Here is a 25143-nt window from a genome sequence, read left to right on the forward strand (position 1 = left end):
AAACCCTTAAAGGGCCACTGTAAGTAAATATTTTCTATGCCTGTTACTAACTAACTACCCCAAATACGCTTTTTATCAATAGCATTTCATTAACATATCTCTACCGTATATCAGAAATCTTTTCTGCAAATTTAATTGTTTTCCAAACCCACTTAAACCCAATCCGTTTACAATACCTAGGTTTCAAAATGGCGCTTTAAACACAATTTCATTGGTTTAAGTATTTTGAACACGCAGTGCTGAAAATAGTGGGCAGGATAACGTGACATCATCGGGGAATAAAATATATAACTTTTATAACGTTATGAAACTTCGTTTTGGAGAAAATATAGGTCAGTAGGTTTTAATTAATGTTTTCTAACTTTAATATGTTAGTTGTTTGGCTTAAAAATTATAACAGAAAGTAATCCTTTAAATCCCAACACTAACCCCTGAAGATCCACTTACAGTTTTGAAGAGCCGACATCCATCTTTAACGAAGCCGGGAGAAGTCTTCATCCAAGCGGCAAGATGTCCTCTAGATGGGCAGAAGTCTTCACCCAGACGGCATCTTGTATCTTTATCCTTCCAACGCGGAGCAGCTCCATCTTCAAGACATCCGGCGTGGATCATCCTCTTCAATCGACGGCTTCTTCTGGAATGAAGGTTCCTTTAAATGACGTCATCCAAGATGGCGTCCCTTAGATTCCGATTGGCTGATAGAATTCTATCAGCCAATCGGAATTAAGGTTGAAAAAATCCAATCAGCCAATAGGATTGAGCTCGCATTCTGATTGCATCAGCCAATAGGATTTTTTCAACCTTAATTCCGATTGGCTGATAGAATTCTATCAGCCAATCAGAATCTAAGGGACGTCATCTTGGATGACGTCATTTAAAGGAACCATCATTGTAGAAGAAGCCGTCAATTGAAGAGGATGCTCCGTGCCAGATGTCTTGAAGATGGAGACGCTCCACGACGGAAGGATGAAGATAGAAGATGCTGTCTGGGTGAAGATGTCTGCCCATCTGGAGGACCACTTCTGCCGGCTTCGATGAAGACTTCTCCCGTATTCGTTGAGGACTTCTCCCGGCTTCGTTGAGGATGGATGTCGGATCTTCAAAACTGTAAGTGGATCTTCAGGGGTTAGTGTTAGGTTTTTTTAAGGGTTTATTGGGTGGGTTTTAGTTTTAGGTTAGGGCTTTGGGCTGCAGTAGAGCTAAATGCCCTTTTAAGGGCAATGCCCATCCAAATGCCCTTTTCAGGGCAATGGGGAGCTTAGGTTTTTCTAGTTTGGGTTTTATTTGGGGGGTTGGTTGTGTGGGTGGTGGGTTTTACTGTTGGGGGGGGTTGTTTGTATTTTTTTTACAGGTAAAAGAGCTGATTTATTTGGGGCTATTGGTAGTTTAGTTTAGGCTAGGGTTTTTTTTTATTTTGGGGGTCTTTTTTTAATTTGATAGGGCTATTAGATTAGATTTGTTTTTTATTTTGTGTAATTTAGGTAATTGTATTTAATTTATTTAATTGTATTTAATTTAGGTAATTTTTTAAATTGTAGTGTAAGGTTAGGTGTTAGTGTATTTATTTTAGCTAGGTAGTTAGTAAATAGTTAATAACTATTCTACCTAGTTAAAATAAATACAAACTTGCCTGTAAATTAAAAATAAAACCTAAGCTAGATACAATGTAACTATTAGTTATATTGTAGCTAGCTTAGGGTTTATTTTATGGGTAGGTATTTAGTTTTAAATAGGAATTATTTCGTTATTAATTGTAGGATTGAATTAGATTTATTTTAATTATATTTAAGTTAGGGGGTGTTAGGGTTAGGGTTAGACTAAGGTTTAGGGGTTAATAAATATAATATAGTTGCGGCGACGTTGGGGGTGGCAGATTAGGGGTTAATAATTTTAGGTAGGTTTCGTCAACATTGGGGGACGGAGATTAGGGGTTAATAATATTTAACTAATGTTTGCGATGTGGGAGTGTGGCGGTTTAGGGGTTAATATGTTTATTATAGTGGCGGCGACATTGGGGGCGGCAGATTAGGGGTTAATAAATGTAGGTAGGTTTCATCAACATTGGGGGACGGAGATTAGGGGTTAATAAATATAATGTAGGTGTCGGTGATGTTGGGGGCAGCAGATTAGGGGTTAATAAGTATAATGTAGGTGTTGGCGATGTCGGGGGCGGCAGATTAGGGGTTAATAAATATAATGTAGGTGTTGGCAATGTTGGGGCAGTAGATTAGGGGTTAATAAGTGTAAGATTATGGGTGTTTAGACTCGGGGTTCATGTTAGGGTGTTAGGTGTAAACATAAATTTAGTTTCCCCATAGGAATCAATGGGACTGCGTTACGGAGCTTTACGCTGCTTCATTGTAGGTGTTAGACTTTTTTTCAGCCGGCTCTCCCCATTGTTGTCTATGGGGAAATCGTGCACGAGCACGTACATCCAGCTCACCACTGACTTAAGCAGCGCTGGTATTGGAGTGAGGTATGGAGCACAATTTTGCTCTATGCTCACTTCTTACCTTTTAACGCCGGGTTTAGAAAAACCTGTAATACCAACGCTGTAGGAAAGTAAGCGGTGAGAATAAGTTGCAAGTCAGTACCGCACCCCTTTTACAGCAAAACTCGTAATCTGGCCGATAGGGTAGGTTAATTTATAGTTTAAAATTTGTTTATTTTAATTCTACATTTACGTTTTTTAATTTATTTTAAGATAGGGATCTTGTAATTTTAATTTAAAGTTATGGGGTTGTTAGGTTTAGGGGTTAATAGCTTAATTTAGTTTTTTGCGATGTGGGGGGCTGACGGTTTAGGGGTTAATAGGTTTAGTTAGTGGTGGTTATGTGGAAGGCCAGAAGTTTAGGGGTTAATAAGTTTATTTAGTGGCGGCGTGTCGGGGAGTGGTGGGATAGGGGTTAATACATTTTATTTAGGTGGTGGCGATGTCAGGGACGGCAGATTAGAGGTGTTTAGACTCAGGGTTTATGTTAGGGTGCAGCATCAAACATAAACTTTCGGTGCTTTCAGACTCCCATTGATTTCTAAGGCATCTGCGGCCTCAAGGGTGGCGGATTGAAAACCAGGTACGCTGCGTCGGAATAGCCGCGAGCGTACCTGTTAAATGTTTGATAAATTGGGAAAAGTGTCAAATAGAGTCGAATGTGTATTCGGAGCATCTGTAATGATGTAAGCATCGATCTGCGTTGGATTGAGATTGCGGGATTGTATGTTACATCACAAATTTCAACATTGGCCGATCTTGATGCTTTGATAACTAGGTCGGATCAATCTCGCAACAATTACGATGCGGAATTCCAGCGTATTTTTGGCTGACACTTTGATAAATAGGCCCCTAGGGGTTAATCTTCCCTTTATTGGAATGTTTTTCCTCTTTGGGCTAATTTTGTTGAAATACTTTATTAGTATGTGTGTGGCTTATGTTTTACACAGGGATTTATGTATAAACTTAATATTTGGCAGTTGGTTTCCTTTGCTTGCTTAGCTAGAACAGGCTAACTGACAGACTGCTTGAGTTTGAAACCAGCTGCAGCTACTTGCATCTTATGTTGTAGGCAGAGGGAAATGTGCGCCTTTAACTTGCTGCATAGTTTCCTCTCTCTCTGACTTTCATGTGACTTCTCTCTGCTGTCGGATATTCAGGGAGCGGAGCAGCGTCATTGAATTTCAGTCTCTTTAGTGTCGATCTACTATACGATCGTTTTAGAGACTACTGGCAGCCAAATTGTGGTATTAAATGTTTTTTAAACTGACAGTGTATTTAAAAATTCTAACAATTTGGGGAATGTTTTATTTAGTATTATGGACATGGACCAAGACAAATGCTTGTTATGCCTAGAGGCACAAATTGTTTTGCCTATGCAATTCTGTGCTGCATGCTTAGCTAGAACACTTCAATTTAAAGATAAATTGTTGCCCTTTGAGCCCAATGTCTGTCAGGATGATGCTGTTCAGGCAATGCCACAGCTTTCTCCTTAAACGTCCCAAGCCTCTATGGTGTCACATACAGTGCACTGCAGTTCATCTCAGCCTCCTGAAGGAGTTTATTTGCCTGCAGATTTTGCTGCACATGTATCTTCTGCAGTATCTGCGGCATTATCTGCTTTTCAGATAGTAAGGTTTCGGTTCCACCTACTGCTACGCAGGTTGCCCTCCCTCATAAGTCTGATGAGGAGGATACGCCGGTAGCCTCTGAGGGGGAAATCTCAGATTCGGACAGTATTTTTCTTTCATCTGATACTGAAGAAGTAAACTTCAGATTTAAGCTTGAACACCTTCGTGTACTGTTAAAGGAGGTATTGGCTACTTTGAACGACTCTGATACTTCTGTCGTTGTCAACCCTAAGAAGTCTAGTAAACTTAATAAATACTATGATGTTCCTTCCTCTGTGGAAGTATTTCCTGTCCCAGACCATGTGACAGATTATTTCACAGGAATGGGAGAAGCCAGGGATTCCTTTCTCCCCGTCTCCCATATTTAAAAAGATGTTTCCTGTTGCTGACTCCATTAAAGATTCTTGGCACACGGTGCCTAAAGTAGAAGGGGGCTATTTCTACTCTGGCTAAGAGAACTACGATCCCTATAGAGGATAGCTGCTCCTTTAAGGATCCCATGGACATTGTATTGCCACAGTAGCAAGTGTGGCATCTTATTGGTGCGACGCCTTGTCTAAATCAATTTTAGTAGAGACTCCATTGGAGGAGTTACAAGATAGGATTAAGGCTCTCAAACTAGCCAATTTCTATATTTCTGATGCTAACATGCAAGTTATTAGACTGGGAGCCAAGATGTCTTGCTTCACTGTCCTAGCCTGCAGGGCATTGTGGCTAAAATCTTGGTCTGCTGATGTTACCTCTAAGTCCAAGCTTCTGGCACTTCCTTACAAGGGGAAGACCTTGTTCAGACCTGGTCTGGCAGAAATAATTCTGATATTACGTGGGTCTTTTTTACCTCAAGACAAGAAGAAAACACTCAAAGGACGTCAAAGTAATTTTCGTTCCTTTCGTAACCTCAAAGATCAAAAGTCTTCCTCTCCCTCTTCCAAGCAGGAGCAGTTAAAGTCTTCATGGAAGCCCAATCAGTCTTGGAATAAGGGGAAGCAATCAAAAAACCCTCAGCTGAGTCTAAGTCAGCATGAAGGGTCGGCCCCCGGTCCGGGTTAGGAACAAGTGGGGGGCAGACTTTACCTGTTTTGTCAAGCGTGGAGACGAGATGTCCCAGATCCTTCGGCTGTTGACATAGTATCTCAGGGTTACAAAATAGAATTCAAAACTTTCCCTCCCAGGGGCAGATTCCACCTTTTCAAGATTATCAGCAGATCAGGTAAAAAGAGAGGCATTCTTTAACTGCGTTCAGGACCTTTCCTTCCTGGGAGTGATTGTTCCAGTTCCAGTAAGGGAACAGGGTCTACGATTCTATTCAAATCTGTTCGTGGTTCCCAAAAAAGAGGGAACTTTTCAACCCATTTTAGACCAAAAATGCCTCTACAAGTTTCTCAGTGTACCGTCCTTCAAAATGGAAACCATTTGTTCCGTTCTTCCTTTGGTCCAAGAGGGTCAGTTCATGACGACTATAGACCTGAAGGACGCATATCTTCTTGTTCCCATCCACATGGATTATCACAAATTCCTGAGTATTCGCCTTTCTAGACAAACCCTTTCAGTTTGTGGCTCTTCCATTTGGCCTTGCCACAGCTCGCAGAATTTTCTCTTGGCATTGATCAGTTCTTGGGGAATTGAAGTGGCACCAAACCTGGACGACATATTGGTTCAGGCGTCATCTTTTCAACAAGCAAATTCTCATACAGAGATCTTGTCTTTTCTACATTCCCATGGTTGGAAAGTGAATCTGGAAAAGTTCCCTTGTTCCAGCTACAAGGGTGGTTTTCTTAGGGACCATAATAGATTCCCTATCTATGGACATTTTTTCTGACGGAGGTCAGAAAATCCAAGATTCTCTTCTCTTGCCTCTCTCTTCAGTCTATCAGTGGCTCAATGTATGGAGGTAATTGGTCTGAAGGTCGCTTCCATGGACATCATTCCCTTTGCTCAATTCCATTTGAGAGCTTGGCAATTATGCATGTTTAGACAATGGAACAGAGACCATTCGGATCTGTCTCAGAGGATAGATCTACTCCAGTCGGCAAGAGACTCTCTGCTGTGGTGGCTTACTCAGGACTATCTGTCTCAGGGCACATGCTTCCGGAGACCTTCCTGGGTGATTGTGACCACGGACGCCAGCCTGCTAGGCTGGGGAGCAGTCTGGGAGTCGTTAAAGGCACAGGGACTATGGACTCAGGAGGAGTCTGCTCTCCCCATAAACATCTTGGAGTTGAGAGCGATTTACAATGGTCTGATGACTTGGCCTCAATTGTCCTTAGCCTCGTTTATCAGGTTTCAGTTGGACAACATCACCTCAGTGGCTTACATCAACCACCAGGGAGGAACTCCTTAGCCATGAAGGAGGTGGCATGGATTATTCAGTGGGCGGAAGCTCACAATTGTTGGCTATCTGCCATCCACATTCCTGGAGTGGACAACTGGGAAGCAGATTTCCTGAACAGACAGACATTTCATCCCGGGGAGTGGGCTCTCCATGCAGAGGTGTTCTTCAGGTTAACCCTCAAATGGGGGGGTGTCGGAGTTAGTTCTGAAGTCATCTCGGCAGAACACCAAGCTTCCAAAGTACGGTTCAAGGTCAAGAGATCCTCAGGCCACTCTGATAGATTCTTTGGCGGTTCCTTGGGATTTCGGTCTAGCATACCTGTTTCCTCCGTTTGCACTCCTTCCATGAGTTATTGCTTGCATCAAACAAGAGAGAGCATCAGTAATTCTAATAGATCTTGCATGGTCTCGCAGGATCTGTTATGCAGACCTAGTGAAGATGTCATCTCGGCCACCTTGGAGGTTGCCTCTGAGGAAGGACCTTCTAACTCAGGGTCCATTCCTCCATCCAAATCTCGTTTCTCTGAAGCTGACTGCTTGGAGATTGAACCCTTAGTTCTGTCTAAGCGTGGATTTTCTGAGTCAGTCTATTGAGACCATGATCCAGGCTTGCAAGCCTGTTTCTCAAAAAACTTACCATACGGTATGGCGTAAATACCTTTTATTGGTGTGAATCTAAGGGCTACTCTTGAAGTAGGGTCAGGATTCCTTGAATTTTGTCTTTTCTCCAGGAAGGTCTGGAGAAAGGGTTGTCAGTCAGTTCTGTGAAAGATCAGATTTCTGCATTATCTATTTTGTTACACAAGCATCTGGTGGATGTGCCAGATGTTCAATCTTTTTGTCAGGACCTGGTCAGAATCAGACCTGTGTTTAAACCTGTTGCTCCTCCTTGGAGCCTTAATCTTGTTCTTAATGTTTTGCAGCAGGCTCCATTTGAGCCAATGCATTCTATAGATATTAAATTGCTATCTTGGAAAGTTTTGTTTCTTATTGCTATCTCTTCTGCTCGGAGAGTTTCGGAACTCTCAGCTTTGCAGTGTGATTCGCCTTACCTTATCTGTCATGCGGATAAGGCGATTCTTCGTACTAAATTGGGGTTTCATCCTAAAGTGGTTTTGGATAGAAATATTAATTAGGAAATTGTTGTTCCTTTTCTCTGTCCCAATCCTTCTTCTCATAAAGAACGTCTGTTGCACAACTTGGATGTTGTGCATGCTCTAAAATTCTACATACAGGCGACTAAGGATTTTCGCCAGTCTTCTGCCCTGTTTGTTTGTTTCTCAGGAAAACGTAAGGGTTAGAAGGCTACTTCTACTTCTCTTTCCCTCTGGTTGAGAAGTATAATTCATTTTGCTTATGAGACTGCTGGACAGCAGCCTCCTGAGAGAATTACAGCTCATTCCACTAGGGCTGTCTCCTCTTCTTGGGCTTTCAAAGATGAAGTTTCTGTGGAACAGCTTTACAAGGCTGCAACTTGGTCCTCTCTGCATACTTTTTTCCAAATTTGATACTTTTGCCTCGACTGGGGCCTCTTTTGGGAGAAAGGTTCTTCAAGCGGTGGTGCCTTCTGTTTAGGTCTGCTTGTCTTGTTCTGCCTCCCTGTTCATTCTGTGTCCTCTAGCTTGGGTATTGGTTCCCACTAGTAATTGAATGACGTTGTGGACTCTCCATATCTTAGGAAAGAAAACAAAATGTATGCTTACCTGATAAATTTCTTTCTTTCCGGATATGGAGAGTCCACGACCCCACCCTTTATTAAGACAGTTATTTTTTACTAAACCTCAGGCACCTCTACACCTTTGTGTTATTCTTTTTCCATTTCCCTTTGGTCGAATGACTGGGGATTATGGGTAGGGGATTGACACTTAACAGCTTTACTGTGGTGCTCTTTGCCTCCTCCTGCTGGCCAGGAGTGATATTTCCACTAGTAGTTGAATGAGGTCGTGGACTCTCCATATCCGGAAAGAAAGAAATTTATCAGGTTAGCATAAATGTTGTTTTTATTTAGTGTTGGCGATGTGGGGGTGGCGGTTTGGGGGTTAATAGGTACACAGTGTTACCATCTGTAACGAAAGTAGCCAGTAGGCCCTCATATGGAGACGGAGCAATGGCCACACTCTGGCTCCATATGCGGTAGATGCCTGAAGCTTCAGGACCCCAGCTCTCGGCTGTAACTTAACAGCTGAGAGTGCTGGAGCTTCCTGAAGCTATCGCACGCCTGCAGTTAAGGCCAGGTATGTTTGTCTTTGCGCAGTCTCTACTGCGCATGACAGCTTCGGACAAACATACTTGGCCTTTTATAATATAGGATATGTATATGAATATATATATTTATATAGACCGCAACGTAAAGGCACTTTTCAGTGCTGTTTTTTTTTTTCTAACACCCCACACCCGCTCCATTTAACCCCTTATAACTATTTAGTGCTGTTTGTTTTTGTTTTTTTAAATGCTATTTTTTTTTTTTATTTCTTAAAAGCCATTGCACACATTTTATGGGGGGCAATTGGGGGACATTAAAAATTTTTTACCACTTGTAATGGCTGGTTATTTATTGTGAGCCCGTGAATGGACGAATTTGCCCACTTGTGGGTGCGCAATAAATTAGCACTCCACTTGTAATCTAGCACTAAATAAATGCTAGAAAGAATGAAGCATTTAAAAAAAAGATTAGTCTGTGAATAACATGTACACATATATTTAAAAGTTTTATTAGTTGCTAAAAAAGTGACAAAATAAGTGTAAATTTTTAAGGCTAGATTATAAATGGCAAAGTATTGTTTTTTTTTCGCAATCCACTAGAGTTAAGCTTTTTGCGCTAGTCGGGTTATGTTCGTATTACAAGTTTAAAAAAAAACGTATTTTGTGTTAGCGTTAACCCGAATAGCGCGAAAAACCTAACTAACATGCGCGTGCATATATTCCCCCATAGAAGTTAATGGAGAAAAAAAATTGGAAAAAGAACTAACACCCAAGATCGCGCAAACTCCATCACATTTTCACATTCCCCATAGTAGTCAATGAAGAGAAAAAATTGTTGAAAATAACGCCCATTGCGCAAAAAACATAGCATATTCGCATTGGCAACGTTTTTGTGCAATATTTTTTTTAAATAATTTTTATTAGACAGTGTTAATATGAGTGTAACTGTACTTTGGAATCTATTTTTGAAGTATTTTGTTCAACGTTTTTGTTTCGGAAAACAGTTAACCACAGCTCTGAGAACACAGTAAGGATTGAAGCGTAAATGGCGATTGTGCTAGCTCAATCTTGATTTTGTTTACCTTGTAATATCAGCACAATGATAATGGCTCACAAAAACACAATAACGCTAGCGCAGAACTGCCTCACTTGTAATCTAGCCCATAATGTCTATAAAACAATGGGAGCTGTCATGATGTAACTTAGGTTACTTTCTTTGCTGTAGCCAGTTAGTGCCAGTTATAAATAGGTCACTAAAGTGTGAAGCCAATGGCTGTGTGGATTATAACAGTGTTCTGCACTTCCATTTGTAATAGAAACTGTAATGCTCACAATTCCAGAAAGGAATTACAGGAAAAGGGGACTAAATAAATAATGAAAGTATATTGTAGAGTAATTTTTATATATACAATTTATCCTTCTATATTACCATCTCAAAGTGTTTAATGTCCCTTTAAATTGTTTTTTTCTTTGGAGATGTATTGGTTTATACAGTTCAGTTTCTTAAATGAATAACTGAACCAAATCTCAAACTTAGTACATTTATCACAGAAAAATGTTAGGCAAATTTTCTCAATTTAAAATTAACTCTTTATGTGGAGATTTATTGGTGTGTATATAGCTTGCTGGGCATGGTATTCCCTCTGTTTTATCTACACAGGAAAGAGCTCAAATTCCAAATAGCTGGAGTTAGTCAGCAACAGATGTCTGGAGGACTTCAACTGGGAATGGATGGCAGCTTAAGTAGGAGGATCTACGCAGGATGGTGCAGCTGTAACATCTGTGCAAGCATCACAGTTTGCCACTGGTGATGGTGAATCTCAATCTGGGGTTCTAGCTAGGTTACATGACAATGACTCTTTACAGACTTCTTTCTCTAACAGTGATACCTCACTAGAGTTGGTAGGGAAGGGTCAGTGGAGAATGCTTAAAATGATTGATGCAAAGACTAAACGTAAGGAAGGTGGTGGGAATGTATTGATAGCAGGGACTGTTTCTGCTTTGACCAGCGGTGGTGGATTGTCATACATGGCCAGAGGATCAGGTAGTTCCAATGGGCCACAACTGAGGGCCGCAGTAAAGGACTCAAGCAGGAAGGTGGCAGTGCAAGGGAACACGTACCTGTGTCTCATCTATGCACTGCAGTAGGTGGATCCATGCAGTATAGAGCAGCTGGAACATCCGTTCAGGCATCACAAATTGCCACTAGCAGTGGTGAGTCCCAATCTGAGGTTCTAGCTAGGTTACATGACAGTGAATCTTTGCAGACTTCTTCCTCTGATAGTGATAGCTCACTAGAGTTGGTAGGAAAAAGTCAGCGGAGAATGTTTAGAATGGTAAAGCTGTTGGTTGATGCACAGACTAAAAGCAAGGAATGTTGTGGGAATGTATTAATAGCAGGGACTGTTTCTACTTTGGCCAGTCGTGATAGGGGTTCAGGTAGTTCCAAAGGGCCACAACTGGCTGTGGAAAGGGACTCAAGCAGGAAGTCGGCCGTGCAGTGTCTCGTTCATGCGTTGCATCAATATTTAAAAACTAAAGTAATTAAAAAAATTAAGGAGCGCAAGTACGTTAATGTCTTTGAGCATTCACCAGAAGCATACAGGGTGAAAGAACAAAGCAAAAAACAGTCACCTTTGACGAATCGCAAAGGTGTTTCAGGGTGCTTCCTGTTACTTGGAAACTAAGCCTAACCAAGCACTAGCAGTGTAAAATACATTGACACCATTCATTGGACACAGAATATGTATAGAGAAGGAGTATGGAGGGACTATGACGTAGAGTTCCACCTCAAGATGGCGGGAAACCTGTTATTGTCATTTGCACATGTGGGCTAAACTAGGGCAAGAAAGATCCCGATCTCTACCACCGCAGCTAAAGCTGCAAACACAAAAGGGCAATTTTGCTGCACGGCACAGAGGGCGAGAATGCTGCAAGTGCAATGCAGGGCCGGATTTACAGCCCAGGTGCCAAAAGCTGAAGCATCTCCCCTCCCCCCATCGATCCGGCTCCCTTAATTAAAATGGCTGCTGGCATATTACACCCAGTGCCACCTCTAAATATTACAGTTCTGCATATTACATACACACATCTGCAAATTGCACCAAGTGCCATCAATGTACTTTACACACATTTCTGCATATAACACACAGTGACATGTCTTCATATAACACACACCTCTGTATATTACACCCAGTTCTTTTTCTGTATATTACACACACCTCTGCATATCTGCATACTATACCCAGGGCCATCTCTGTATATTACACAAATCTCTGCATATAACACACAGTACTATCCCTGCATATAACACAACACCTCTGTATATTACACCCAGTCATCTGTATATATTACACACAGCTCTGCATATTACACCCATTGCCATCTCTGTGTATTACACACATCTCTGCATATAACAAACAGTGCCATCTCTGCATATAACACACACCTCTGTATATTACACCCAGTCATCTGTATATATTACACACAGCTCTGCATATTACACCCATTGCCATCTCTGTGTATTACACACATCTCTGCATATAACAAACAGTACCATCTCTGCATATAACACACAACTCTGTATATTACACCCAGTGTCATTTATATACTGTATATATATTACACACATCTCTGCATATTGCACCCAGTGCCATATCTGTATATTAAACATGCCTCTGCATATAACACACACCTCTGTATATTTCACCCAGTGTCATTTATATATATATTACACACATCTCTGCAAATTACACCCAGTGCCATATCTGTATATTAAACATACCTCTGCATATAGCTAGTAAGAAGGAGTGGGTTAGCGCTCTGCTGAAGAGCAAAACTGACTGATAGATAAAATATACTGATAGATACAGTTGTGTCAGACTAATTAGCCCTGTTAGATTTGGGAGGGATAGTGCTATCTAGGGATTTATAAAGCACCTATGTTAAAACACATGATAGTATATAGGTAAAAAGTAATATACAAAATTTATTTAAAGATGGGATATCCACAATATCAACAAATAAGTGCCGGCACTATAAAATTCTAGCAAGTATTGATGTTTAACACATAAAACACTGGAATCATATGGGGGTATATTTAAAAACCCCAATAGCAAAGAATTAGCAGCTTAAAACATATACATAAAATTATACTTAAAAATATGCTTAAAAGTCTCAATAAGGCTGTTTTAAGCACAGTGTCTTATAAATCGTTAGTAACAATGTGAGCTGAGAAAAATCACTATTATTTGTACAGCTGATAGATCGTTGGAAGATTGCTGTTATTTGTACAGCTAAGAAAGTACCTTCTTATACATTGTGTCAAACTGTGTCCGTAGTTATTGTTCCTCTGTTATCCTCTATGTGAAGCTAGTAGCCTCTATGCTGATGATGCCAGGAGCTGGGCCGCCATGCGGTTCCAATCAGACTCGTCTGTCAGCTATGTAAGAGAATCTAAGTAATCCAAATGAGCAGCTTGTGCCTTGGAGTGGATGAGGAGAAGAGAAACAGGAACAGAGATTCTCACTGAAAGTGCTAATTAACGGTATTGCTGTGTTAAGTTCCTCGTATATAACAAAGGGACAATAAACACTATGAGAGTCAGCGTTCAGCGTTAAATGATGGGGTACCAGGTAGATAAGTGCATATACGCGTTTCGGCTGTAGGTCAGCCTTTATCGACCTACAGCCGAAACGCATAGATGTACTTTTCTACCTTGCGGTAGCAATTAGCACTTATAAAATTAACCAGAGATCAGATCTCTTGTTAATTTTATAAATGTCCCCCAAATGCCCCCAAAATTAACTATAATGTTCTTTATTAAAAAATAAAGATAGTAGCGTCTTTATTTTGTAATAAAATAACTGTAATAAGCAGTTATGAGGGGCTAAAGTTGGCTGGTGTGGGTGTTTCATGTATAGAAATAAAGACACTACAAGCTGTTAGTATGAGGAATCATATTGAACTAAAGAACTACATCCAGGTCAGAGGTAGGAACAGGAAACAGGAAGTATAAGGCAATGCAATGTTACCATAAACAAACAGAGTCACAGTATTTGCATAATAACTCCATAACAGTGGGGTGTTAGAAAAAAAAACAGCACTAAAAAGTGCCTTTTACATTGTGGTCTATGGGAACTGTGTGTTCCCATTAAATATATATGTATATGCTTATATACAGTCCATAAAAAGGATGTGACAGTACCACAGCAGTTTCTGGTGACAATATCTTTATTAGAGGATACAACACCTCAAAATAGTGCAACATTTCGGACCTACGTGGTCCTTAATCATATATAGCAAAAAAGGTGAATACACACATTTAAAAAGCCTACTTGAACCAATCAAATCACAAATTGCCTCTGACGTGTTTTAACATTTGCCTTTCCAGGCTTGCTTGTAATGAGGCACTGACATCTAGTGGGAAACACTTTGTTTTCAGGTCATTGACCATATTCCCCAGTATAGGAGAGGTGGGAATAGAGAACTTAGGCTAAAACAGAAGGAGGTATTGGATTACATTGTTGAATACCCTTTATCCTAATGGTCTGAATAAAAATTATGATTTGCATTTATTTATATAGAAAGTTTTATAATGTATTTTCCTACTGTCACCACTAGATGTCAGTCACTGCCTCATTACAAGCAAGCCTGGAAAGGCAAAGGTTAAAACATGTCAGAGGCAATTTGTGATTTGATTGGTTCAAATAGGCTTTTTAAATGTGTGTATTCACCTGTTTTGCTATGCATGATTAAGGACCATGTAGGTCTGAAAAGTTGCACTATTTTGAGGTCTTGTATCCTCTAATAAAGAAATTGTCACCAGAAACTGCTGTGGTGCTGTCACATCCTTATCGTGGCCTGTATTACTTGGAGGAAAACAGATACTTCACTGTGACTGGCACACAATTTAAAAACAAGCTTGATTTTAGTGCTGGACTCTATTTGAGTTTTTTCTACTATGCTTATATACTGTACATATATATATATATTTATGCGTTAATATGTGTATATAGACATATTAACACATTAATATATATGTATATATTCATGTACATATATATTAACAATTTGCTGCCATCGCTGTGCGACTTACCCCCTTCGCTGAGCTAGTTCTCATGCCATGTCAGACGCTACAATATTTTGTGCTTGAAATTCCTATGTTTGTCAGTTAGAAGGAAATGTTCTTTTTATTTATTAATTTATATATATATATATATATATATATATATATATATATATATATATATATATATATATATATATATATTTTTTACAAGGCAAGAATTGGGAGAGGAATACTGACACCTTTCTGTTTAAACAGACCAAGGTGTTTTACAGTAATTATATTTTGTTTATTTAAGATCCAAGCGGTAGTTATCCGTTCTTAGATCAGGTGCAGACCCCCAAAAACAATTATAGTTACAAATTATTTTAGAAAGAGACGAACCACAGTAGAGCTATATGAGATACCGTGTAAAGATGAGGGATTACAGCACTCTATAGAGCTTCATTTTACTTTCCTTTGTAGGTGTTTGACTGAAAGTAATTAGGAAACAAACAAACGGATGCACATAAGATCTGGTCAGCGGCAAATTTATTAACATAGTAACAAACATACTAAAAAGTTTTGCAATTAGTCATGGTGTAAGCAATTATATTACTACCACTGCAGTGGGATATTCATATCAAAATATATTGCTAAAACAGCTAGTATAGTTGCAACATTGTATATTGATCCTGTAAATCAACAAAGAAAATTTGCTATTAATCATGTAGGATTACTTTTGATCATATATACGACCTGTGTAAAGTCTCCTCCTTATGATTGAAAAAGTAGAAAGGGACAAGATATTTCCAAAGAGTCCGTTTCTGCCTGGGCCCAGGTTTCAGGTGTAAAGAAACTCAAGAATAAAATTTTACCGGGCTCATTCTTTACTTAGAAAATGATCTTTGTCGATGAGATTTTTCATGCTAGAACTCCAAGGTAAATGCGTCCTCTACCACTAGCATGAATAGAAGATACTTTGTTGCAAAATGCCGTTATTATTCACAACTCGACAATTGCAGCTTTCCAGGAAACTGCGGTAAGTAGTGGTCCGAGTATCTGCTTCAATATAATATTCCAGACTTCTGTAATATAGCAACAGTCCAGGTATCTATGTTAGTGCTCACCTCCGGCTCCACTTTAAATACTAAAGTGGAGCCGGAGGTGAGCACTAACATAGATACCTGGACTGTTGCTATATTACAGAAGTCTGGAATATTATGTTGAAGCAGATACTCGGACCACTACTTACCGCAGTTTCCTGGAAAGCTGCAATTGTCTTGAGTTGTGAATAATAACGGCATTTTGCAACAAAGTATCTTCTATTCATGCTAGTTGTAGAGGACGCATTTACCTTGGAGTTCTAGCATGAAAAATCTCATCGACAAAGATCATTTTCTAAGTAAAGAATGAGCCTGGTAAAATTTTATTCTTGAGTTTCTTTACACCTGAAACCTGGGCCCAGGCAGAAACGGACTCTTTGGAAATATCTTGTCCATTTCTACTTTTTCAATCATAAGGAGGAGACTTTACACAGGTCGTATATATGATCAAAAGTAATCCTACATGATTAATAGCAAATTTACTTTGTTGATTTACAGGATCAATATACAATGTTGCAACTATACTAGCTGTTTTAGCAATATATTTTGATATGAATATCCCACTGCAGTGGTAGTAATATAATTGCTTACACCATGACTAATTGCAAAACTTTTCAGTATGTTTGTTACTATGTTAATAAATTTGCCGCTGACCAGATCTTATGTGCATCCGTTTGTTTGTTTCCTAATTACTTTCAGTCAAACACCTACAAAGGAAAGTAAAATGAAGCTCTATAGAGTGCTGTAATCCCCTATCTTTACACGGTATCTCATATAGCTCTACTGTGGTTCGTCTCTTTCTAAAATAATTTGTAACTATATATATATATATCTTTACATGTTTATATTTTTATCTGTAGACCTGTGAGTACCTGTCAATAAAAGTATATGATACATAGGTATAAATATATATTTAAAAATAAAAAGATAATTTTCTTCTTAGTGAAGTACCTAGGAATTTAAAGTGTTCCTAATGCACCTTAGGCTTTATCGCAGTTGGTCTAGCTCAGTTTCGGGTTAGCATTTAAGCGATAAATAGAAAAGGTTTCTTTAGCACGCCCCATAGAAGTCTATGGGGAGGAGACTGAGTTAACGTGGCCGCAATATCCAAAGTCCTGAAGTTAGCTCATCTGAGTCTTTCGCTCACACGCTAACTTCTTACTTTCAAATTGTAATACCAGCGTAAAGATGAGAGCGCTACTGTTCTGACTTAATCGCAGTTAAAGGGATCGTAAAGTCCAAATTAAACTTTCATGATTCAGATAGGGCATGTAATTTAACCCTTTGAGTGCTAAGCATTTTCCCACCTGAGTGCTAAGATTTTTTAAGGTATTTTTTATTTTTTGGAAAAAAAATGTAACTTCTTTTTTTTTTTTTCAGACCCCCAAGACTTATACTGTTGGAAAGGTTAGCCCGATTACCTTTCCAACAGTGGGTCTTGGGGGGTCTGTAGCTGCTTAGATGCCTGAGATACAGGCTTCTAAGCAGCATGCCCCCTGCTCCTATACTTAACATTGTTATATAAACAAAGTTGTGCGGTGACGTTATCACGTCATTGCGTGTGACGTCACCGCGCATCACGTGAAGCCCTGGTGATGCCTGTCACTATGCAGGCCCGATCGCCGGGGTAGGAGGGGGTGGGAGCCCCCAGATCTCCCTCAAGGTGGGAGAGTGCTAATGACGGCTCTGAGCCGTCATTAGCACCAGAGTGGGAAACTCTGTGATGGCACAGAGCCGTCATTAGCTCTCAAAGGGTTAAACAACTTTCTAATTTACTTTTATCATCAAATTAGCTTTGTTTTCATGGGATTCTTAGTTGAAAGCTAAATCTAGGTTGGCTAGTATGCTAATATCTAAGCCCTTGAAGGCCGCCTCTTATCTGAATGCATTTGACAGTTTTTCAAAGCTAGAGGGTGTTAGTTCATGTGTGCCATATAAATAACATTGTGCTCATGCACGTGGAGTTATTTAAGTCAGCACTTATTGCCTGAAATAAGAGTCTGTCAAAAGAACTGAAATAAGGAGGCAGAAGCTTAGATACAAGGTAATCACAGAGGTAAAAAGTATATTAATATAAAAGTGTTAGTTATGTGAAACTGGGGAATGGTAAATAAAGGGATTGTCTATCTTTTTAAACAATAACATTTTTGGAGTTTACTATCCCTTTAATGCTCACAAGCGACAAAAAAATATTGCCCCCACATGTAATCTAGGCCTATCTTGGGAAAAGTAGTTAACTAAATCTGATCAACCCATGTGTGTGATAATGTATTAAAGGGACAGTCTAGTCAAAAATAAACTTTCATGATTCAGATAGGATATGTAATTATAAACTACTTTCCAATGTACTTTTATCATCAGTTTTGCTTTGTACCTTTAGTATTCTTAGTTTAAAGCTAAATTAGGTAGGGTCATATGCTAATTTCTTAGCCCTTGAAGGACGCCTCTTATCTGAATGCATTTTGACAGTGTTTCACAACCAGAGGGTGTTAGTTCATGTATGCCATATAGATAACATTGTGCTCACGAACGTGGAGTTACCTAGGAGTAAGCACTCATTGGTTAAAATGCATGTCTGGCAAAAGAACTGAAATAAGGAGGGAGTCTGCAGAGGCTAAGATACAAAGTAATCACTAAGGTAAAAAGTATATTAATATATCCATGTTGGTTATGCAAAACTGGGGAATGGGTACTAAAGGGATTATCTATTTTTTTTTAAACAATAAAAATTCTGGTGTAGACTATCCCTTTAAAATTATTATTTTTTTTAACTATTAAAAAAAAGTGAACTTTACGTTATTTAAAAATTAAAAAATAATTGCAGAAAATGTAAAAATATTATTCTGTTATGGTCCTTAACTATGATAGCAACAATCAGGCTCACATTCTTTCATTTTACTTTAAAGTGTCTTTGTTGCCTTAAGAAAATTACTTAGGTTTCTGCAGATGTTTTGCTTGAAATCAAAGCTTAATAATAAGACTAACTCTAGAGGTCTCACTGCTCCACTAAATTGGAAACAAATGAGAACGATTAGGGCATATATCAAATAAATGTTGGTATGATATTTGAATATGTAAAATAAGAGAAAACTAAGCATAAAATACCAGGGGTTCTGTGTACTACAAGGAGAGATCAGATTATTCAAGGCATAAGTAACCATATTGAAAATATTGGAGCAATGTTGTCTATATTATATGCTGTGCTTTGGATTTCATGTAAGTAATGAAAAAATTTGTATATACAGTATGTATACACGTATACACTGTGGCTACACACACACACACACACATATACACACACACTCACACACATATTTACACACATGCACACACACATACACACACACATATACACATACACACACAAACACATACTCACACACACACATGCGCACACACACATACACACACACACACACACACACATACATACACACGTACAAACACACACACATATACATATACACACACATATTTACACACATGCACACACACACATATACATATACACACACAAACACATACACACATGCGCACACACACATACACACACATATACACATATATACACACACATACATACACACATACACACACACATATATATGTCCTAAGATTGTACTTGTCCTGATGAATTCCCAACTGGGGGCCGAAACGTCGACCATGTACTAATGTTCTGTGAATAAAGAAAACATTCTGCTTTCTACAAATCCTGAGAGTGCCCTTCTTCTGTGCTAACTTCTATAATTATTTCCTATAAGGACTGCACCCAGGTCATGACTGCTCCACCTGGTTGGAGTGCTGGGCTACTAGCTATTTGACTTTCTGATATATATATATATATATACTCACACATACATATGATAACATAAATCTCTTACATATGTTTTATTCTTACAGATGCTGAATCTCAGACAATATTACTAACACTCTCATCTCAAACTGTTGCTGTTGGACAAAGTGTACATTTCAACTGTAATGCTGGACTAAAGGATGAGCACTGGGTGTTTTTATTAAAGCAGAACACAGGACAAGCTCCACAGTTTATAATATACAATCACCATTCTTTTACTGGACCAAGATACGGGCCTGGAATCTCATCAGATCGTTTTACTTCCACCATAAGCAGTGCAGCAACTGATTATCAGTTTATCAATAAGAAGGTAGAAGTTGCAGACACTGCTCTGTATTACTGTGTAAAATGGTATAATAGTTTTCCAGGATACCACAGTGATAAAGTGTGTGACAAAAACTTATTGTCATAAGCAGTGAGTGTTGCTACATATTGACACACACAATAACACACAATTGTACACATCTTAGTGTATTTTATATCAGTCTACTGTGATTTACACTAAATACAACGGTATGGAACAGCATATAGACATCACAATCAGACTATGAAAATAGTTTCAGAAATCAGGATTAGGAACAGGAATATGAGATCACTCTGTCCTCCAATCAAATGTATGCCCATAATTGTAAGCATGACTATCAACATTTTTTTCAAAATGAAAAGATGAACAGATACAATCACCATATTAAGAGAAAGAAAACAAAACAAAAAAACACAAAGAAGAGGTAAATTGTAAAGCTAGGATATATTTCTTACACTATATATATATTTTTCTAGCACTAATATTCAATTACTAGTGACCCTAATACTTGGCACTACGTTAATACAAAACACACAGACACCAGAACTGGGTAATAAAGGCCGCAGCTTTGTTTATTAAAATATAAATATCAACCAATAATAGCATTAAGAAAACATAAAAAAAAACAGAGCCCAACGTGTACTATCACACATAAAATGCATGCACACCCACATTTAAAAATATATCTCCCCCCCCCAAAAAAAAAATGCCTATTATCTAAGACTTCAGGCAAGCACCCCAACAAAGCTACAACTAAAGCCAGTACATCCAGGGAGGATGGGAGCCTCTCTTCTCCATTCAAATCCAGAAGAGAGGGTATTTCTTGTCCCAGCTCCTACTTACAAGTTTATCCACAACTCCACCCCATGCCCTAACTTTGACACTTTCATTTAAAGGGACCCATAACAGTCACCTGTCTGCTAAAACTTCTTTTAACTAACTTATTAGCAAATAAAACCCCAAGAAAGCATGGATGTCTATGTGGTTTGTTCAGCTTACCCCAACCAGTCCAAATAAAGTAATTTCAATTACAATGTTGATCCTGTGCTTGATGCTGCCATGTATGCCGCCATATTGTAACGCACGTTGCACACAGCAGTCACGTGATGTGCACGGCATATTCTGTTATGTATGCTTAGAGGAAATACATATCCAGTGCAAAAGCACTCTCTTACTGTGATGCACAGCGTGCACTGCAGTGTCTACTCTGTTACTTATGTCAAAAGTTGTATTGTGCAAAACAGATCACACTTTAAACAAATCTGATAAATATCAATATAATACTTTCTGTGGTTAGTTTACACAATCAAACATAATATATATAATCTCCATCCTTCTCTCTCAGCCCCTCCCGGAGCTTGCTATTTACAATTATACCAGTGCCTGGAACCATGGGTTCATACACGCTCAGTAGGTTTAAAAACTGTGGTGTACAGTATTTTTTTATAATTATTTATTCTACAATGCTAGTTAATATTTTTCATCTGGATAATTTTCTCTATTTCAGTATATTTTTAAAAATATTTCAATTATTTAGTGTCCGTTTTAATCCAGCCAAGCACAGTTTGTGATAAGTATAATTTTGTGGGTGTGGGTAAAAGCCGTATCCTGCCGGATCTATGCCTAATTTAGACAAATACACACAAATTTCAGTGTTTTTCCATACAAACACATCCAGACACTTCTGTATCCAACAACATTTTACTCAGAAACATTTGGGTCCTTTCAGAACCAACACTTTTTTTCTAAAAAACAGCCGGATCCTGCCGGATCCATGCCTAATTTAGACAAATACACACAAATTAAGTGTTTTCCACACAAACACATCCAGACACTTCTGGATCCAACAACATTTTACTGCAAAACATTTGGATCCTTTCAGAACAAACACTTTTTTAAAGAAAAAAAGCCGGATCCTGCCGGATCCATGCGTAATTTAGACAGATACACACAAATGTATCTGTAGAAGTTCAATCCGATTGGCTGATTGGATCAGCCAATAGAATTGACCTCGCATTCTATTGGCTGATCCAATCAACCAATCGGATTGAACTTCAATCCGATTGGCTGATTAAATCAACCAATCAGATTTTTCCTACCTTAATTCCGATTGGCTGATAGAATCCTATCAGCCAATCGGAATTCAATGGACGCCATCTTGGATGACGTCATTTAAAGGAACCTTCATTCAGTGTTAGCCGTCATCAGAAGAGGATGCTCCGCGTCGGATGTCTTGAAGATGGACCTGCTCCACGCCAGATGGATGAAGATAGAAGATTCTGACTGGATGAAGACTTCTGCAGGATGGAGGACCTCTTCTGCCCCGATCGGATGAAGACTTGTGCCGGTCCGGATGTCCTCTTTTGTCCCATCGGTGCCCGGCTGGCTGAAGACGTAGTGTTAGGTGTATTTGTAACTTAGGTTAGGATTTATTTTACAGGTAATTTTGTAATTATTTTAACTAGGTAGCTATTAAATAGTTATTAACTATTTAATAGCTATTGTACCTAGTTAAAATAAATACAAAGTTGCCTGTAAAATAAATATAATTCCTAAAATAGATACAATGTAACTATTAGTTATATTGTAGCTATATTAGGGTTTATTTTATAGGTATTTAGTTTTAAATAGGAATAATTTATTTAATTATAGTAAATTTATTTCGTTTCATTTAAATTATATTTAAGTTAGGGGGGTGTTAGGGTTAGGGTTAGACTTAGGTTTAGGGGTTAATAACTTTATTTTAGTAGCGGCGATGTTGGGGGCTGGAGATTAGGGGTTAATAATTGTAGGTAGGTGGCGGCGATGTTAGGGAGGGCAGATTAGGGGTTAATACAATTTATTATAGTGTTTGCGAGGCGGGAGTGTGGAGGTTTAGGGGTTAATACATTTATTATAGTGGCGGCGATGTCCAGTCGGCAGATTAGGGGTTAATAAGTGTAGGTAGGTGGCGGCGATGTTGGGGGGGCAGATTAGGGGCTAATAAATATAATGTAGGTGTCGGCGATGTTAGGGGCAGCAGATTAGGGGTTCATAGGTATAATGTAGGTGGCGGCGATGTCCGGTCGGCAGATTAGGGGTTAAATCATTTTATTATAGTGTTTGCGATGTGGGGGGGCCTCGGTTTAGGGGTTAATAGGTAGTTTATGGGTGTTAGTGTACTTTGTAGCACTGTAGTTAAGAGCTTTATGTTCCGGCGTTAGCCCATAAAACTCTTAACTACTGACTTTTTTATGCGGTAGGAGTCTTGGCGGAAGAGGCTGTACCGCTCACTTCTTCCAAGACTCGTAATACCGGCGTTAGGAAAATCCCATAGAAAAGATAGGATACGCAATTGATGTAAGGGGATTTGTGGTAGCCAAAAGTCGCGGAAGAAAAGTGAGCGGTAGACGCTTTCCTGCCTGACTCGTAATACCAGCGGGCGTTAAAAAGCAGCGTTAGGACCCCTTAACGCTGCTTTTTAAGGCTAAAGCAGAAATCTAAATCTAGGTGTAAGTAACTTAGTAAACCCAAATGGGAATTTGCTGATTCCTATAAGTAGGCAAAAAGTCCCTTATGTAAGAGTCCTTTTTAAGTAAGATTTTGTCATGATGATTCAGTGTTAGAATATCAAGTGATGTAACAAAGACTCCAAGCAGTGGATCGTATAACAGGTAAGTATAGTACTTATCTTTTTCTCCAAAGGGCAATGCAGGTAATACGTAACAGTTAGGTGGATATGTTACAATTCAACTCTCTCCTCCTGTGCATATAGAGCTGAAGGAAATCCGGACAACTTCTGTCGGCGAGGCTCATAAGGCGAGGAAGCCTCCCAAGGCTCGCCTGCAGGAAATGTCCCATGGTGAAACCAACTTATGTATACCACTCCAAGTGCCGTGTAGATTCCGCCTCAGCTCCAGGAACACCAACCAAGAAGTAGCGCCACAGATGGCGTGGTGATTCCATTTCTGCCCGGAATTCTGACATCAGTGGATGGCAACGCCTGTCATAGGCTCAGGAGGGGGGGTGTGGATGATCTGTAGCTGGCAAAAAGCCGAGAAGTAACACCCCCTGTAGTGGAGAGAACCAGAGGGTCGGGTGGCTCTAGTGGTATTTCTTTCCGCTGTAAAGGATTATCAATCAAGGTGAACAAAGCCACAATGGACACATGCACTTCATCAGAGGCTAGTGATTCACATGGCATGGAGACCTTTAAATCAGGGTTGTGAGTAAATTTATCCAATCAGATATAGAGCAGCTAAAGTAAGACGGCCAATCCAATTCTTTGAATGACGTGGAGTACTGAAGAGAGGATTAGCCATCTTACTTTAGCTGCTCTATGTCTGATTAGATACATTTACTCACAGCCCTGATTGGCCATACCGCTCTTTAAAGGTCTCCACGCCATGTGAATCACTAGCCTCTGATGAAGCGCATGTGAGCATGCATGAAACGAGTCAGGCGTTTATTTGTATGTTCCTGTTTTAACACTTTGAATAAAAGAACTTTTCTTTTTCATCAAGTTTGGGTCCATTGTGGCTTTGTTCGCCTTGATTAATTATCCTTTACAGCGGAAGGAAATACCGCTAGAGCCACCTGACCCTCTGGTTCTCTCCACTACAGCGGGTGTTACTTCTCAGCTATTTGTTGGCTACAGACCATCCACACACACCCCTCCTGAGCCTATCTTTGTTACATCACTTGATATTCTAAAACTGAATCATCACAACAAGATCTTACTTAAAAAGGACTCTTACGGGGGCATGTCCAAGCAGCGATTCTGTATAGCCACATTTTCTGGAGCTCTGGGAGAGTGGGTTATAAGCCGCTTAATATTAACTCACACAAACAGCATCTGACAACGACACAACATAATTTGTGTTCCTAAGCACTATATACTGTAGATCAACTCATCTACTTTTGGCTGTACGAATGACCCCTGGGTTGGAAATGGACAACTGTGGCCTGTACTAGCGGTGATCACACAGGCAGAGTCCCCGTTCCCCCTGGACAACCGGGGTGTTCAACCAGAAACGAACTTAGGATAAACCCATCTTACTACTTTGATCTTATTTTAGCACTTCTTTGACTTTCCTGGTGGAGATTGCCTGCAGCATATACCAGACCACTGAAAAGGAAAATGGTGACCTCTACAACAGACACGAGGAACAATATAACCTTAACAAAGCTAGACCGGGCA

The 25143-nt window shown here is 39.4% G+C and overlaps 1 protein-coding gene across 2 annotated transcripts in view; it reads left to right on the plus strand.

Moving 5' to 3' along the window:
- LOC128649634 (immunoglobulin kappa light chain) overlaps positions 1-25143 on the plus strand; it is a 133183-nt gene that overhangs the window by 55565 nt on the left and 52475 nt on the right. The window contains exons 1-2 of one of the 2 annotated variants that reach the window (XM_053703001.1): positions 18950-19023; positions 19708-20021. The exons of the other annotated variant lie outside the window; for it this stretch is intronic. Of the exons in view, the coding sequence (XP_053558976.1) occupies positions 18987-19023; positions 19708-20021 (351 nt within the window). The 5' untranslated portion in view covers positions 18950-18986. Of the gene's footprint in view, positions 1-18949; positions 19024-19707; positions 20022-25143 lie in introns of those variants that run through there. 2 annotated transcript variants of the gene reach the window in all.

Source organism: Bombina bombina, chromosome 2 (genome assembly GCF_027579735.1).
Source record: "Bombina bombina isolate aBomBom1 chromosome 2, aBomBom1.pri, whole genome shotgun sequence".
Classification (NCBI taxonomy): Eukaryota; Metazoa; Chordata; class Amphibia; order Anura; family Bombinatoridae; genus Bombina; species Bombina bombina.